General features: G+C 44.3%; 2 protein-coding genes across 4 annotated transcripts; both read left to right on the top strand.

The window, feature by feature from the left end:
- The first annotated feature begins 891 nt into the window (after positions 1-891).
- Positions 892-6362, top strand: upp1 (uridine phosphorylase 1). 3 transcript variants are annotated; one of them, XM_042314670.1, is made up of 8 exons: positions 892-1062; positions 1310-1366; positions 2003-2120; positions 2796-2954; positions 3533-3647; positions 4312-4521; positions 4783-4952; positions 5322-5485. In XM_042314670.1, exons 2-8 carry the CDS (start codon positions 1314-1316, stop codon positions 5337-5339), a joined length of 843 nt encoding a protein of 280 aa, XP_042170604.1. In that variant the 5' UTR covers positions 892-1062; positions 1310-1313; the 3' UTR covers positions 5340-5485. The 3 variants fall into 3 exon arrangements, with proteins under 3 accessions (XP_042170604.1, XP_042170603.1, XP_042170605.1); XM_042314669.1 differs by having other exon boundaries at positions 893-1062; positions 4783-4929; positions 5322-6362; XM_042314671.1 differs by lacking the exon at positions 2003-2120 and having other exon boundaries at positions 893-1062; positions 4783-4929; positions 5322-6362.
- Positions 6363-7773: 1411 nt separating this feature from the next.
- stmn2a (stathmin 2a) lies at positions 7774-14057 on the top strand. Its single transcript, XM_042314673.1, has 4 exons — positions 7774-7942; positions 10943-11041; positions 12715-12887; positions 13801-14057. The coding sequence occupies exons 1-4, from the start codon at positions 7924-7926 to the stop codon at positions 14020-14022; spliced, it is 513 nt and encodes a 170-aa protein (XP_042170607.1). The 5' UTR covers positions 7774-7923; the 3' UTR covers positions 14023-14057.
- Positions 14058-14271: the final 214 nt, after the last annotated feature.

The raw sequence follows: 14271 nt of genomic DNA, 5'->3' as shown, positions 1-14271 counted from the left end.
GACTAAAACAGCAATTTTAGTCACACTGCGTAAACGAGAAACCAGAGACAATAACCATTCCAGTGGTCATTCACTGGTGTATAAACTGCGCCAGTGGTGCGCACAGATCCTGTGTAACATCTCCCCTACTGGCGTTTTGATGTTCATGAGTTACGTCTACAGTGAGTCCAGTCAGATTAATATAATAGTTCGTTTTAAAACGTTTACATGTTCTGCAAGAACGATTTTCCTAATCATGTTTGCATGGACGCATCTGAAATCAGGCTACCTGATGGGACTTCAATCAATTCCAAAAATTGCCAATAAACGTTCTACCACCGAAATCATGTTATTTTTGCCAAGTCTATTTGATTCAGAGTTGGGACATAAAGTTTGTATGTGAACTATTTGTAAATTGCATACTTTGTAAATTGCATAATTCCAGAGTCACTCGCGCATAAGAGGCGGTGTTAGCACATGCGCAGATCAGATACTCCGATTAAACTGTTTAGATGTGATGATAATTCGAAAGATTGCTAAAAAACTAAAATCAGGGTTTAATCGGCGTATGCTTCTATTTTGAATTTACGACGATTAAGATAAACAGATTAAAGTGTTGACTATTGCCGTACTCGGCCAACTGCCATAATCCGTTTAACATCGAATTATTAGTGCGCATGTAAACGTACTCACTAGTGACACCTTCATATACAGTCAATGGCAGGGTCATCACGAGTTGCCACAGCCACAAAGTCATAATTATGGCTAAACCCCGCCTATTTCTACAATTTATCTTCTTAAAATCAGATGTTAAACCTAAACAGCACTGCTAACCTTTTCATGCCTCAAATTTTAATAAAGACCAAAAACAAATTTTAATTTTCATGAATTTTTAATTAAGATGTACACAATGTTGACTTTGTGGCTGTGATAACTAGTGACAACCCAATGTCAGTGACAAGTTCCTTAGCACAGCTTTCAATTACTGCATCTTATACATTTACGACATTGCAGATAGATATTTAGGAAACGGGACGCATCTAACGCAGCATCGTGCATATGCGAATCATCCACCTGCTACAGGTAATCTACATATATTCAATCGCTGTTTCTCTGACATTACCAGCCGGTATATTTTTGGTAGTAGTCGATGTTAGCCTACAGACTACGATATGGGATACATCACATCCTCGCAGAAACCGATGTTCGTATCACTAACTGGACCAGTAGTGACGACATCTATGTCTGAATTTGACAAATCCAACATTCGGAAATCAAGTTCATTTCATGTGTTTGTTCCGGTGGTTTGCGCTTCTTGCGTTTCTTTCAGGAATATGGCACCAGGACCAGGTTTCAGTGATGAAAAGAATGAGACATTGTGCGAGAGGTACAGTAACATCTAATAAGTAATGGTTGGATCACGTCATTGTCTATAACTATATCATCAAATTGATTTGATTAGTTTTTGTCGTCTGAAAATTAAATGAATTCAACGTCAACATGACAAATAACACCCGGATAAAGCTTTTACTATTGTACTGTACATTTTACATTGACCTTTGTGCTGTACATTTTACATTGACCTTTGTACTGTACATTTTACATTGACCTTTGTACTGTACATTTTACATTGACCTTTGTACTGTACATTTTACATTGACCTTTGTACTGTACATTTTACATTGACCTTTGACAGTAGGCTAACCACTCCCTTTAATCAGTGGACTATATTTGAGTTCATCTGTAAAACCAGGAAACGGCAGAGAGGTGTGTCATCCAGAGAAATTGACTTCCTGTACAGAAGCACGTATCATTGAGCATTACATTACACCCTACAAGGATAAAGGAAAATGACTCACAACCAGGCGATTATATCCTATTGACAAACAGTAATACGAAGACAATGTTGAACATGTCGAACCAAAACCAAATATGCTTCATGAACACGGGCCCAGAAGTTTAGGAGGTCGTCAAATAAAAGACTGGTCTTCCCTAAATGTCCTTGTATGATTGATTTTCTTAGTGAAAGTACTGTCTATGTGCATAACCCACACCTGGATGGGATGAAAGATGACATTCTCTACCACTTTAACCTGGGGACCTCCACACACAACCTGCCTGCCATGTTTGGCGATGTCAAAGTAAGATTACTGATTGATTCATTCGGCTACTAGCTAGATTGCGTCAGTAAATGGACATTCATAACATCTTATTTCCTGCATTCAATAAGGTCAGCTTTTCTGTATTCCTCACACATTGGGCTGGTTTACCAGATTCAGATTAAGTTTAGTCCTGGACTAAAAAACCCTTTCAATGGAAGTTCACCAAAGACCATGTGTTTTAATCCAGGACTATGTGTATATTGTATTGTTGTCTCTACCTTCTTTTCCTTTGTGCTGTTGTCTGTGCCCAATAATTGTTTGTACCATGTTTTGTGCTGCTACCATGTTGTGACCATGTTGTTGTCATGTTGTGTTGTTGTCATGTTGTGTTGCTGCCATGCTGTGTTGTCATGTGTTGCTGCCTTGCTATGTTGTTGTCTTAGATTTCTCCTTATGTATCCAAGCCCCATTTCCAAGCCCCATTTATCCAAGCCCCATTTCCCGCAGGAGGCCTTTTGCCTTTTGGTAGGCCGTCATTCTAAATAAGAATTTGTTCTTAAAAGACCTGCCCAGTTAAATAACGGTTCAATAAAATAAAAAATAGAGTAGGAATAATCTGTGTTCAGGAAAGCAGTCCTGTATTTCTATTGATGTTTTGTATTCCTTCCCAGGACGTTAACATTTACGTTGTCTGCTCTTATGTTCATGTCTCAGTTTGTGTGTGTTGGGGGCAGTCCCTGGAGAATGAAGTCCTTCATAGAGTACATTGCTGGAGAGCTGAGTCTGGAGGACCCCAAGGCTGAGTACCCCAACATCTGTGCAGGAACTGACCGCTATGCCATGTACAAGATTGGCCCCGTGCTGTCCGTCAGCGTAAGTGAAGAAATACAATACCACTAGCCATTTCAATCACTTGTAGTTTATTAGAGTCACTAGATGTTAGTAGGTTTAACACAAGTTTCAATCACTTGTAGTTTATTAGAGTCACTAGATGTTAGTAGGTTTAACACAGGTTTCAATCACTTGTAGTTTATTATAGAGTCACTAGATGTTAGTAGGTTTAACACAGGTTGCATAACAAATGGTACTCTATATTAAACTACTTTGGACAAGGGCTCTGGACAAAGGCCGTCACTAGGTAATATGCTGCAATTTGGGACGCACTCACAATGTTGCACCTTTGGGTGGAATTGTAATCGATGTCCTGGGTTTGAAAGGTAATATAAAGTCATTAGAGAAGGTTTCTTTGTAAAATAAATGGACGTGTCAGTGTAGCAGTGTGTTCTGCCGAACAGACTGAATTAAGTGGCTTAATCAGTGTCGTCCTTCTAACTCAACCGCGTTGCCATGAACTAGTGCAGACGAGGTCGCCACGCTATCTGACGTGAGACTGTGGTGGTGCAATGTGGTACATCTATGACATCACGTGTCTCTCTCTCGTTGTTTTTCAGCATGGCATGGGTATCCCCTCCATCGCCATCATGTTACACGAGCTCATCAAGCTCCTCTACCATGCTCGCTGCACTGATGTTACCATCTTTCGCATTGGGACCTCCGGTGGATTAGGTAGGCCTAGAGAGTTTGTTTAGACGTTTTCTGTCTGGTTCTACTTCTCATGTGCTTTGGATATGATTTAATTCCTTTCTGATTAACCACAGCACATCTGAATCCCACTGTAGTCAAACTAGTAATAACGCTAATATGGGGTGTTTCAATCAATCAATCAATCAATCAATCAATCAATCAATTAAAGTCCTTTGATTAATCTAAAGATGTGTTCCAAATGGCACCCTATTCCCTATATATGTATATATTTTTATTTAACCTTTAACCAGGCAAGTCAGTTAAGAACAAATTCTTATTTACAATCACGGCCCTATGGGACTCCCAATCACGGCCCTATGGGACTCCCAATCACGGCCCTATGGGACTCCCAATCACGGCCCTATGGGACTCCCAATCACGGCCCTATGGGACTCCCAATCACGGCCCTATGGGACTCCCAATCACGGCCGGATGTGATGCAGCCTGGATTCAAACCAGGGACTACAGTGACGCCTCTGGTACTGAGATGCAGTGTCTTAGACCGCTGCGCCACTCGGGAGCCCAAAAGTATGGCCCAAAAGTAGTGTACTTTATAGGGAATAGGGTGCTATTTGGGACACAGGCCTAAAACAAGCCATATTTTCTGTACATTGTCCATCCACTCTGTTCCCCTTTCTCTCTCCAGGCCTCGAGCCTGGCACGGTTGTTGTCACCAAGCAGTCAGTAGATGCCACCTTCCTGCCCAGGTTGGAGCAGGTCATCCTGGGGAATACTGTGGTACGCAGCACGGACCTGGACCAAGGTCTGGCTGAAGAGCTGCTCCAGTGTAGCAAGGACCTGGGTCAATTTGAGACGGTCATCGGAAACACTATGTGCACAATGGATTTCTATGAAGGTGTCGGTTATTATACGCTACTTCCCTTTTCTGCTTGTTGTCTCAGAATCTGTCTTTTTATTTCAATGTTAACCTGTGTTAACTTGATACCCGATCTGTCTGTGCCCCTGTCAACTCCATTGCTGTCATTGTAAAGCCCAACATGTTAGGCATGACAGTGAGTGAGTTGGCATGATGGCACAAACAGACTGGCACTCAGGTTATATGGATGTGCCCTACTAGAGTTACTGTGTGTATCTAGCTGGTATTTTGTGTCTCCAGGACAAGCGCGTCTGGATGGGGCCTTCTGCTCCTACACAGAGAAGGATAAACAGGACTACTTGACCAAGGCCTATGAGTCTGGGGTTCGGAACATCGAGATGGAGTCTTCCGTGTTCGCTGCCATGTGTAAACTCAGCGCTCTGAAAGGTGTAGTTGTAGCTCTCCATGATGTCAGTACCAGCCATATTAGCAGTGTTGTTCGCAGACATAAAGCTTTTTTTTAAATAAAGAAACAAAACCTTTGACTTTATATGCGTTAAAGATGAAATAAAGATGCATATGTATTTGAATAGATGTATTAAATATATGTGTTTTTACATCATATTCATTCCCTTGAAGGTCCTAATGTTGAACCTTTTGGTAGGATCAAAGTTCTGTATTGTGTTGCTGGTTATAAATAGGCTGGTCCTTGATCTGTTTGTGTTGTCATGCCAACTCCCTGTCTCATGTTCGAGGAGTTGGCATGATACTGTAGCGGACTGGTACTCAGGACTAGTAAATAATCAATCTCTGTCCTCTGTCACTGTGTCCCTCTGAAGCGGCCGTGGTGTGTGTGACGCTATTGGACCGTCAGAAAGGTGACCAGCTGATCAGTTCTCATGAAGTTCTCCACAGCTACCAACAACGTCCTCAGATACTGGTCGGTCACCTGATCAAGAAGATGCTCCAAACCTCAGCCTCAGTTGCAGTTCTTGACAAAAAAACGGTGCTCCAGGCACCTACTACATAACCCATTGAAAGGCACGTTTGTCTTGCCCTTTCACCCTCTGAATGGCACACAGAGACAATCCATGTCTCAACTGTCTCAAGGCTTAAACATCCTTCTTTAACTCGTCTCCTCCACTTCATCTACACTGATTGAAGTGGATTTAACATGTGACATCAATAAGGGATCATAGCTTAAGCTTAATGTTAGCTTAATGTTTTGTATACTCGGTGTAAGTGTAATTTAGGGCAGCACTGATTCACAGTCATTCATTCCATATAGCCTGGCTGCTTTCACTATGGATTTTCGCAATCATTCTCAATAGCAATCATTGACCGTATAGAAGCCAATATATATATATATATATATCATATCTATTGTTTCTGCATTGTAGCTAAGTGTAACCAAATTAGTATAGTAATCATTAGAAACATCAAACACACCTCTTACCTGACACTACCTCTGTTTTTATACCAAATAAACCAATGCTGAGCGAAGTAAAGTAGCTTGTTCCATAAGTTGTTGCTTTGTGTAACATTAGAAAATATATTATACACAGTTTGTTTTTTAAACGTTTTTTTTAACCCCAAGCTTTTAAAAATGAAATGTTTTGTTTTAATTCACCAGTATGTATATTTTAGTTTTATATGCTGTAGCTATGGTAACGAGCAAGTTATGAATATTAAAGATAATACTTCTCTGCACTTCGTTAGCTACTTTGAAGACTTATCAACACTGCATTGTACTGTACTATCAAATGTTGCTCTGAAACCATAATCACACATTCAACGTGTCGTCCTGTTACTGAGAAAATCTGTAACTGAGTGCTTCTAATGTCACCTAATGAGTAATAAAACCACAAATACTGTAAATATTTCAGTGTGATTAAAATGGGTTTATGTCATCAACCTTAGGAAGCAGCTAATGGGGATCCTTAGTAAGTACAGATACAGAAGCCGTCCCTGTACGGGAGGTTTCCTGGACACAGATTAAACCTGGACCTGGACGTAAAAGCAAGATCAGTGTAGACTCTCCATGGAAACTATCTTTATAGTCCAGGACTATCTGTGTCCGGGAAACTGGCCCACAGTGTCGGGCAGGCCTTGGATTTTCTGTCATGTATATTTCAGTTGATTGATATTGATCATTGATTGACTCATGTCCCTAGCAGCATTGCCTTGTCTCATTGATAAATGCACTAATTCTCTATACCAACATTGTGATGATGCTCCATGTTTCCCCTTTTTAGCTGTGTCTGAAGCCATTCACAAGGTCTGGTAGCCTATAGCATACGTGAGCTAGGGGTGCGTTCAAGTGGGACCTGTGAATATGTTTAGGTCATGAATGCGTTCCATAGGTTTATATACTGTAATATACACTGTATATACAAAAGTATGTGGACAGCCCATCAAATTAGTGGATTCGGCTATTTCAGCCACACCTGTTGCTGACAGGTGTATAAAATCGAGCACACCGCCATGCAATCTCAGACAAACATTGGCTGTAGAATGGCCTTATTGAAGAGCTCAGTGACTTTCAAATGTGGCACCGTCATAAGATGCCACTTTTCCAGCAAGTCAGTTTGTCAAATTGTTGCCCTGATCGAGCTAGCCTGGTCAACTGTTCAGTAAGTGCTGTTATTGTGAATTGTCTAGAAGCAACAACGGCTCAGCCGCGAAGTGGTAGGACACATGAGCGCACGAAAGGGACCGCCAAGTGCTAAAGCACGTGGAGCGTAAAAATTCTCTGTCCTTGGTTGCAACACTCACTACCGAATTCAAAACTGCCTCTGGAAGCACAATCAGGACAAGAACTGTTCGTCGGGAGCGTCATGAAATGGGTTTCCATGGCCGAGCAGCCGCACACAAGCCTAAGATTACCATGTGTAATGCACAACCTCACTAATGCCCATGTGACTAAATGGAAGCAAGACCCCACAGCAATGTTCCAACATCTAGTGGAAAGTCTTCCCAGAAGAGTGGAGGCTGTTATTGCAGCAACGGGGACCAACTCCATATTAATGTCCATGATTTTGGAATGAGATGTTCAACGAGCAGGTGTCAGCACACTTTTGGTAATGTTGTGTATTTGTAAGTATTTAAACATTTCAAATAGAATACTTTATTCGTTTTTCCTCAAAATGTACCTCTGTAACATTTTTACTGTAGGCTATTCCTACGGTACCACTAGGCCTATTCTATTGCTGTGGATGGAATGTCTGATCTCGACGAGAGATGCGCGTTAAAGGATGGAGGGTGGCCAAGCAATCTGCTCATGCGCAGAGACGCTCATAATTCAACCGCTCCCATCTTCCAGCTCGCTCCGCACCTCTCATCCTGATCTCAGCCCCCGGTTTTGTCTTTTTCGCTGACACAGTGCCTTAAAACAATATTTTCGCCCTTCAGACCCTAGCCGCAAAACACCCGCAGACAGCCATGGCCAAAACTGCAATTGGTAAGGATGCGAGTAAGATTTTTCAGCATGGATTATTGTTAGAGTTTGTTATAGGGATGGAGGCTGAGATCTGCGCGGACACCTGCATCGTCCTCATTATTTTATTACAGTATATGGGCCCGTAGGGACGGCAGCCAAAAACTGCTCTTCTAGATTGGACATTTTATGAATGTTATGATTTTATATCAAGTGTAAGATTTATTTTGGTTAATATGTTGGCGCGACTGTTTTTTTCTTATTTATAGCGGTTTTATTTACAACGCTGCACCTACTGCTGGTGATACGGCGGCGGCTCTAGTAGAAGCATAATGCAGAGAGACCCCACCCAATACGCCGGTTCGACTACCATTTCAACACAGCTTGACAGGCTGAGATATCATTTATTTTCATTTATGTACTTTTAATGAGTTTACTCATATAACGGTTATATCGCTTGTTTGAGCTCGAATATGATAGAGAATCAATTTTAGGTGAATGAAAGGGGCGTGCTGACAATGCATTGAATTCAGTGGTTCATTTGTTGGGCTACAATAGTTAGTCATGTATTTGTTACCGTAATTTGTCTGATATGTATTTAGGATCATTTGGCAGTTTTGTGTGTTTTATATTACAGTAAATGTGGGTTACATTTAATATATTAAACAAAAAGTATAAATGAATAAGGGCCTTGTCATCAATATCAGCCATGATATGCCAATGCAAAACAAGGCCAAGAGTATTTTGTTTTAGTGGAGGATACTACACTGAATTCAACTGTTCTATGTTAATATAACACAATTTAAGGGGGAGAGAAAACTATTTGTTGCTTTATGTTTTGTTTGACATTTTTCTGAGTTGTTTCTTAGTGGAACTGTAAAAGTGATTGATTATCCAAAAGAGTTGATTCTCTTTTCTGTCTGACAATAGAATTAGCCAACACTTAAAAGGCATAGGCCTACTTCCTGTTCTCTGATCTCTGTTTTACCTAGAAATATTTGCTCTTGGGCTTCCATAGTGCCGGAATGTATACTATGTTCAGTAGGGCCTACATTATATTATGGAATGGAAATGGATCCATGCAGTTCCATTGGATCTTAGTGATTCTGATGACATGTGGCAGCAGGCTGTATTGAGCAGTGAGCCATGGCACGCAGGTGTAGCAGGCCGCCAGACAGCAGGCTGTATTGAGCAGTGGGCCATGGCACGCAGGTGTAGCAGGCCGCCAGACAGCAGGCTGTGTTGAGCAGTGAGCCATGGCACGCAGGTGTAGCAGGCCGCCAGACAGCAGGCTGTGTTGAGCAGTGAGCCATGGCACGCAGGTGTAGCAGGCCGCCAGAGAGCAGGCTGTGTTGAGCAGTGAGCCATGGCACGCAGGTGTAGCAGGCCGCCAGACAGCAGGCTGTATTGAGCAGTGGGCCATGGCACGCAGGTGTAGCAGGCCGCCAGACAGCAGGCTGTATTGAGCAGTGGGCCATGGCACGCAGGTGTAGCAGGCCGCCAGACAGCAGGCTGTATTGAGCAGTGGGCCATGGCACGCAGGTGTAGCAGGCCGCCAGACAGCAGGCTGTATTGAGCAGTGGGCCATGGCACGCAGGTGTAGCAGGCCGCCAGACAGCAGGCTGTATTGAGCAGTGGGCCATGGCACGCAGGTGTAGCAGGCCGCCAGACAGCAGGCTGTATTGAGCAGTGGACCATGGCACGCAGGTGTAGCAGGCCGCCAGACAGCAGGCTGTATTGAGCAGTGGGCCATGGCACGCAGATGTAGCAGGCCGCCAGACAGCAGGCTGGGATAGTGGCCAGCCCTGCAGCAATGGGCCGCTCCACACGCTGCTGGCCTTTGCAGCAGTTGGCTAATCAGTATTGACAATCTGCAGTCGTCTTCGGACAGAGCTCTCTCTCTCTCTCGCTCTCTAACGCTGTACCTTAGTGGAGTCAGGGCTACTAGTACCTAATACAGTAGGGTGATAGTAATACACTAGGTATTTATTTTGGTGTTGGTGTTAAGGTAGAGACTTTGTGTGTGCCATATGGGGCCCTGATCCAAAGGGTGCCATTTTGAATTTGGACAGAGCCTGTCTGTTCTAAATCCCTCCGTGACTATGGAAGTGATGACTTCCTCGTAATAATGACAATTTAAACACTATTAAGATAGAGTAGCATCTAGCCTTTAGCTAATGCCCATTAGCTTACTGTTATCAGATCATGATAGAATTCATTAATAGAGCTCAAGTTCAACAGAAAATCATGATCAGTTATGGGCTGCTCTGGCAAGGCTTTTTATTATTTTATTTAACCAGGCAAGTCAGTTAAGAACAAACTCTTATTTACAATGACGGCCTAGGAACAGTGGGTTAACTTCCTTGTTCAGGGGCAGAACCACAGATTTTTACCTTGTCAGCTTGGGGATTTGATCTAGAAACCTTTCAGGTTACTAGCTCAATGCTCTAACCACGAGGCTACCTGCTGCCCCAACCACTACCCACTAGGCTACCTACCTGCCGCCCCAACCACTACCCACTAGGCTACCTACCTGCCGCCCCAACCACTACCCACTAGGCTACCTACCTGCCGCTTTAATACTGTCAGTGTGAAGCAAGCCTGTATGAATGTTCTCTATGGGCCACTCTGGCCCGCACAAGGCTTTAATTCTGTCAGTGTGAAGCAAGCCTGTATGAATTATCTTTATTCCACAAGCCTGGCTGTATGAGCCACTCTGGCTCGGACAAGGCTTTATACTGTCATTGTGAAGCAAGCCTGTGTGAATTATTTTTTTTCCACAGTCAATAAACAGCATAATGACAATGTTATCTCCTATAGGTGCCATTATAGTGTCTGACTTTGGTTGTGTCAAAAATGGCACCATGTTCCCTATAGTGCTTTACTTTTGCACTATATAGAGAATAGGGTGCTAAAGCACTATATAGGGAATAGGGTGCTAAAGCACTATATAGGGAATAGGGGGCCATTTTGGACTCCTCCACATAGCAGTGTTAACAGTCTGGTGTGTTTGTATTCCCTCAGCATACAAAGAGAAGATGAAGGAGCTGTCTGTTTTCTCCCTCATCTGCTCCTGCTTTTATCCAGAGGCACGCAACAAGCTGGTCGTCTGTGAGTTCGAAGGTAAGAACCAGGTCACACGAGAGGTAAGAACCAATCAGGATAGGAAAGTTACTACAGATATTGCAGGAGTTTCCTCTTGAAATCCGACATGTCTGTGGTAAGGACAGCTTGGTTGCTGATTATCTCCCAAGGGTGGGCAGGTAATACGTTTTGTGTTTTGCGTTCAGCCAGTTTGTTGCCCTGGCTCACAATTTGTTTTGAGTATCGTCTTGGCTGAGCTCGTTCCGAGGGGACGAGAGTTATAGAAGCGTACGTGAGTCTTTCAAAAACACGTGAGTTTTAGGAAACTATAAGAAAAAGAAAAAAGAGGAAAAATAAGATTGAAAAATAAAAAATATATACTGTATATATATAAAATACCAGTCAGAAGTTTTACACACCTACTCATTCAAGGGTTTTTCAACAGGACAATGACCCAACACACAAGACAGGTAACCTCAAAGGCAAAGGGTGTCTACTTTGAAGAATCTTAAATATAAAATATATTTTGATTTATTTAACACTTTTTGGTTACTACATGATTCCATATGTGTTATTTCATCATTTTGATGTCTTCTACAATGTAGAAAAGAGTAAAAATAATATAAGACCAGTCCCCAGAAGACCCGACCTCAGAAGACCAGAATCCAGAAGACCAGACCCCAGAACACAGAAGACCAGACTCCAGAACACCAGTCCCCAGAAGACCAGAAGACCAGAACCCAGGAGACCAGAACCCAGAAGACCAGACCCCAGAAGACCAGACCTCAGAAGACCAGACCTCAAAACCCAGAAGATCCGACCCCAGAAGGCCAGACCCCAGAAGACCAGACCCCAGAAGACCAGACCCCAGAAGACCAGACCTCAGAAGACCAGACCTCAAAACCCAGAAGATCCGACCCCAGAAGGCCAGACCCCAGAAGGCCAGACCCCAGAAGACCAGACCCCAGAAGACCAGACCCCAGAAGGCCAGACCCCAGAAGACCAGACCCCAGAAGACCAGACCTCAGAAGACCAGACCCCAGAAGACCAGACCCCAGAAGACCAGACCCCAGAAGACCAGTCCCCAGAAGACCAGAAAACCAGAACCCAGGAGACCAGAACCCAGAAGACCAGACCCCAGAAGACCAGACCCCAGAAGACCAGACCTCAAAACCCAGAAGATCCGACCCCAGAAGGCCAGACCCCAGAAGACCAGACCCCAGAAGACCAGACCTCAGAAGACCAGACCTCAAAACCCAGAAGATCCGACCCCAGAAGGCCAGACCCCAGAAGGCCAGACCCCAGAAGGCCAGACCCCAGAAGACCAGACCCCAGAAGACCAGACCACAGAAGACCAGACCTCAGAAGACCAGACCTCAAAACCCAGAAGATCCGACCCCAGAAGGCCAGACCCCAGAAGGCCAGACCCCAGAAGACCAGACCCCAGAAGACCAGACCTCAAAACCCAGAAGATCCGACCCCAGAAGGCCAGACCCCAGAAGACCAGACCCCAGAAGACCAGACCCCAGAAGACCTGACCCCAGAAGACCAGACCCCAGAAGGCCAGACCCCAGAAGGCCAGACCCCAGAAGGCCAGACCCCAGAAGACCAGACCCCAGAAGACCAGACCCCAGAAGACCAGACCCCAGAAGACCAGACCCCAGAAGACCAGACCACAGAAAAAAATAATACATCTTTTCACTTGTTTTCAGACATGGAGGTGAAGCCAATCAACAAGCGGGCGTCGGGCCAGGCCTTTGAGGTGATTCTGAAGCCCCCATCCCCGGTGTCAGATGTGGCCCACAGCATCGCTTCGCCCCCCAAGAGGGAAGTGTCCCTAGAGGACATCCAGAAGAAATTGGAGGCAGCTGAGGACCGGAGGAGGGTGAGTAGTAGAACTATAGAACTAGAAGGATAAAAACAGTAGGTACACTCTAAGAAAAAAGATCCCAAAAGTGTTCTTCGGCTGTCCCCTTAGTAGAACCCTTTTTGGTTCCATGGTTCTACCTGGAACCAAAATGACGGCTGTCTGATAGCAGCTTTTTTTCCTTAGAGTGTATAGAATTCTAGATCTTTGAGTAGGCAACCCCAGGGCCCTGCGTTTTGATATAATCATTAATATCCATATAATTAGAATCAACAGAACAGCTGTCCCATTCAAGTTCATATTCCGTGGTGGATGGATCGGCGGCCATATTGAATGTACCAGTCAAATTACTATTGTCTGGGCCTCCCGGGTGGCGCAGTGGTCTAGGGCACTGCATCGCAGCGCTAGCTGTGCCACCAGAGACTCTGGGTTTGCGCCCAGGCTCTGTCGCAGCCGGCCGCGACCATGAGGTCCGTGGGGCGACGCACAATTGGCCTAGCGTCGTCCGGGTTAGGGAGGGCTTGGCCGGTAGGGATATCTTTGCCTCCTCGCGCACCAGCGACTCCTATGGCGGGCCGGGCGCAATGCGCGCCAACCAAGGTAGCTAGGTGCACAGTGTTTCCTCCGACACATTGGTGCGGCTGGCTTCCGGGTTGGATGCGTGCTGTGTTAAGAAGCAGTGCGGCTTGGTTGGATTGTGTATCGGAGGACGCATGGCTTTCGACCTTTGTCTCTCCCGAGCCCGTACCGGAGTTGTAGCGATGAGACAAGATAGTAATTACTAACAATTGGATACCACGAAATTGGGGAGAAAAGGGGGTACAATTAAAATAAAATACAACTTTTTAAAAAATTACTATTGTCTGAGGTGCTTTGACCATTCTAGTGATTCCAACTCTATGGTGACATCCATGGTCTCTCTGTGGTCCAGTCCCAGGAGGCCCAGGTGCTGAGGGCCCTGGCAGAGAAGAGGGAGCATGAGAGGGATGTGCTGCTCAAGGCCATGGAAGAAAACAACAACTTCAGCAAAATGGCAGAGGAGAAGCTCACCATGAAGATGGAGCAAATCAAGGAGAACCGGGAGGCCCACCTGGCAGCCATGATGGAACGCCTGCAGGAGAAGGTGAGAGAAGACTGGCCAGTAGTACTGTAGAAGTAGTAATGGAGTAGTAGAACAAGTAGTAGATGTAGTAGTAGTCATAATAATGGAGTACTAGTAGTAGTATTAGTATTAGTATAAGTAGTAGTATTAGTAGTAGCAGTAGTACAGTAGTAGTAGTAGTAGTAGTAATGGAGTAGTAGTAGTAGTATTTGTAGTAGTAGCAGTATTAGTAGTAGTAATGGAGTAGTAGTAGTAGTAGTAGCAGTAGAAGTAGTCGTAGTAATAATGGAGTAGTAGTAG

The sequence above is a fragment of the Oncorhynchus tshawytscha genome, unplaced genomic scaffold, assembly GCF_018296145.1.
Source record: "Oncorhynchus tshawytscha isolate Ot180627B unplaced genomic scaffold, Otsh_v2.0 Un_contig_219_pilon_pilon, whole genome shotgun sequence".
Taxonomy (NCBI): domain Eukaryota; kingdom Metazoa; phylum Chordata; class Actinopteri; order Salmoniformes; family Salmonidae; genus Oncorhynchus; species Oncorhynchus tshawytscha.
This window is presented reverse-complemented; position numbering and strand designations above follow the sequence as displayed.

What these genes read in the sequence shown, in the direction of transcription:
- upp1 (XM_042314669.1), top strand. Translation starts at nt 1,314, where the DNA reads ATGGCACCAGGACCAGGTTTCAGTGATGAAAAGAATGAGACATTGTGC. An exon ending in GCCCCGTGCTGTCCGTCAGC is followed by an intron (nt 2,955 to 3,532) that starts GTAAGTGAAGAA and finishes GTTGTTTTTCAG; the next exon opens with CATGGCATGGGTATCCCCTC. An exon ending in TGGGACCTCCGGTGGATTAG is followed by an intron (nt 3,648 to 4,311) that starts GTAGGCCTAGAG and finishes TTCTCTCTCCAG; the next exon opens with GCCTCGAGCCTGGCACGGTT.
- stmn2a (XM_042314673.1), top strand. An exon ending in GGTCGTCTGTGAGTTCGAAG is followed by an intron (nt 11,042 to 12,714) that starts GTAAGAACCAGG and finishes ACTTGTTTTCAG; the next exon opens with ACATGGAGGTGAAGCCAATC. An exon ending in CAGCTGAGGACCGGAGGAGG is followed by an intron (nt 12,888 to 13,800) that starts GTGAGTAGTAGA and finishes TCTGTGGTCCAG; the next exon opens with TCCCAGGAGGCCCAGGTGCT.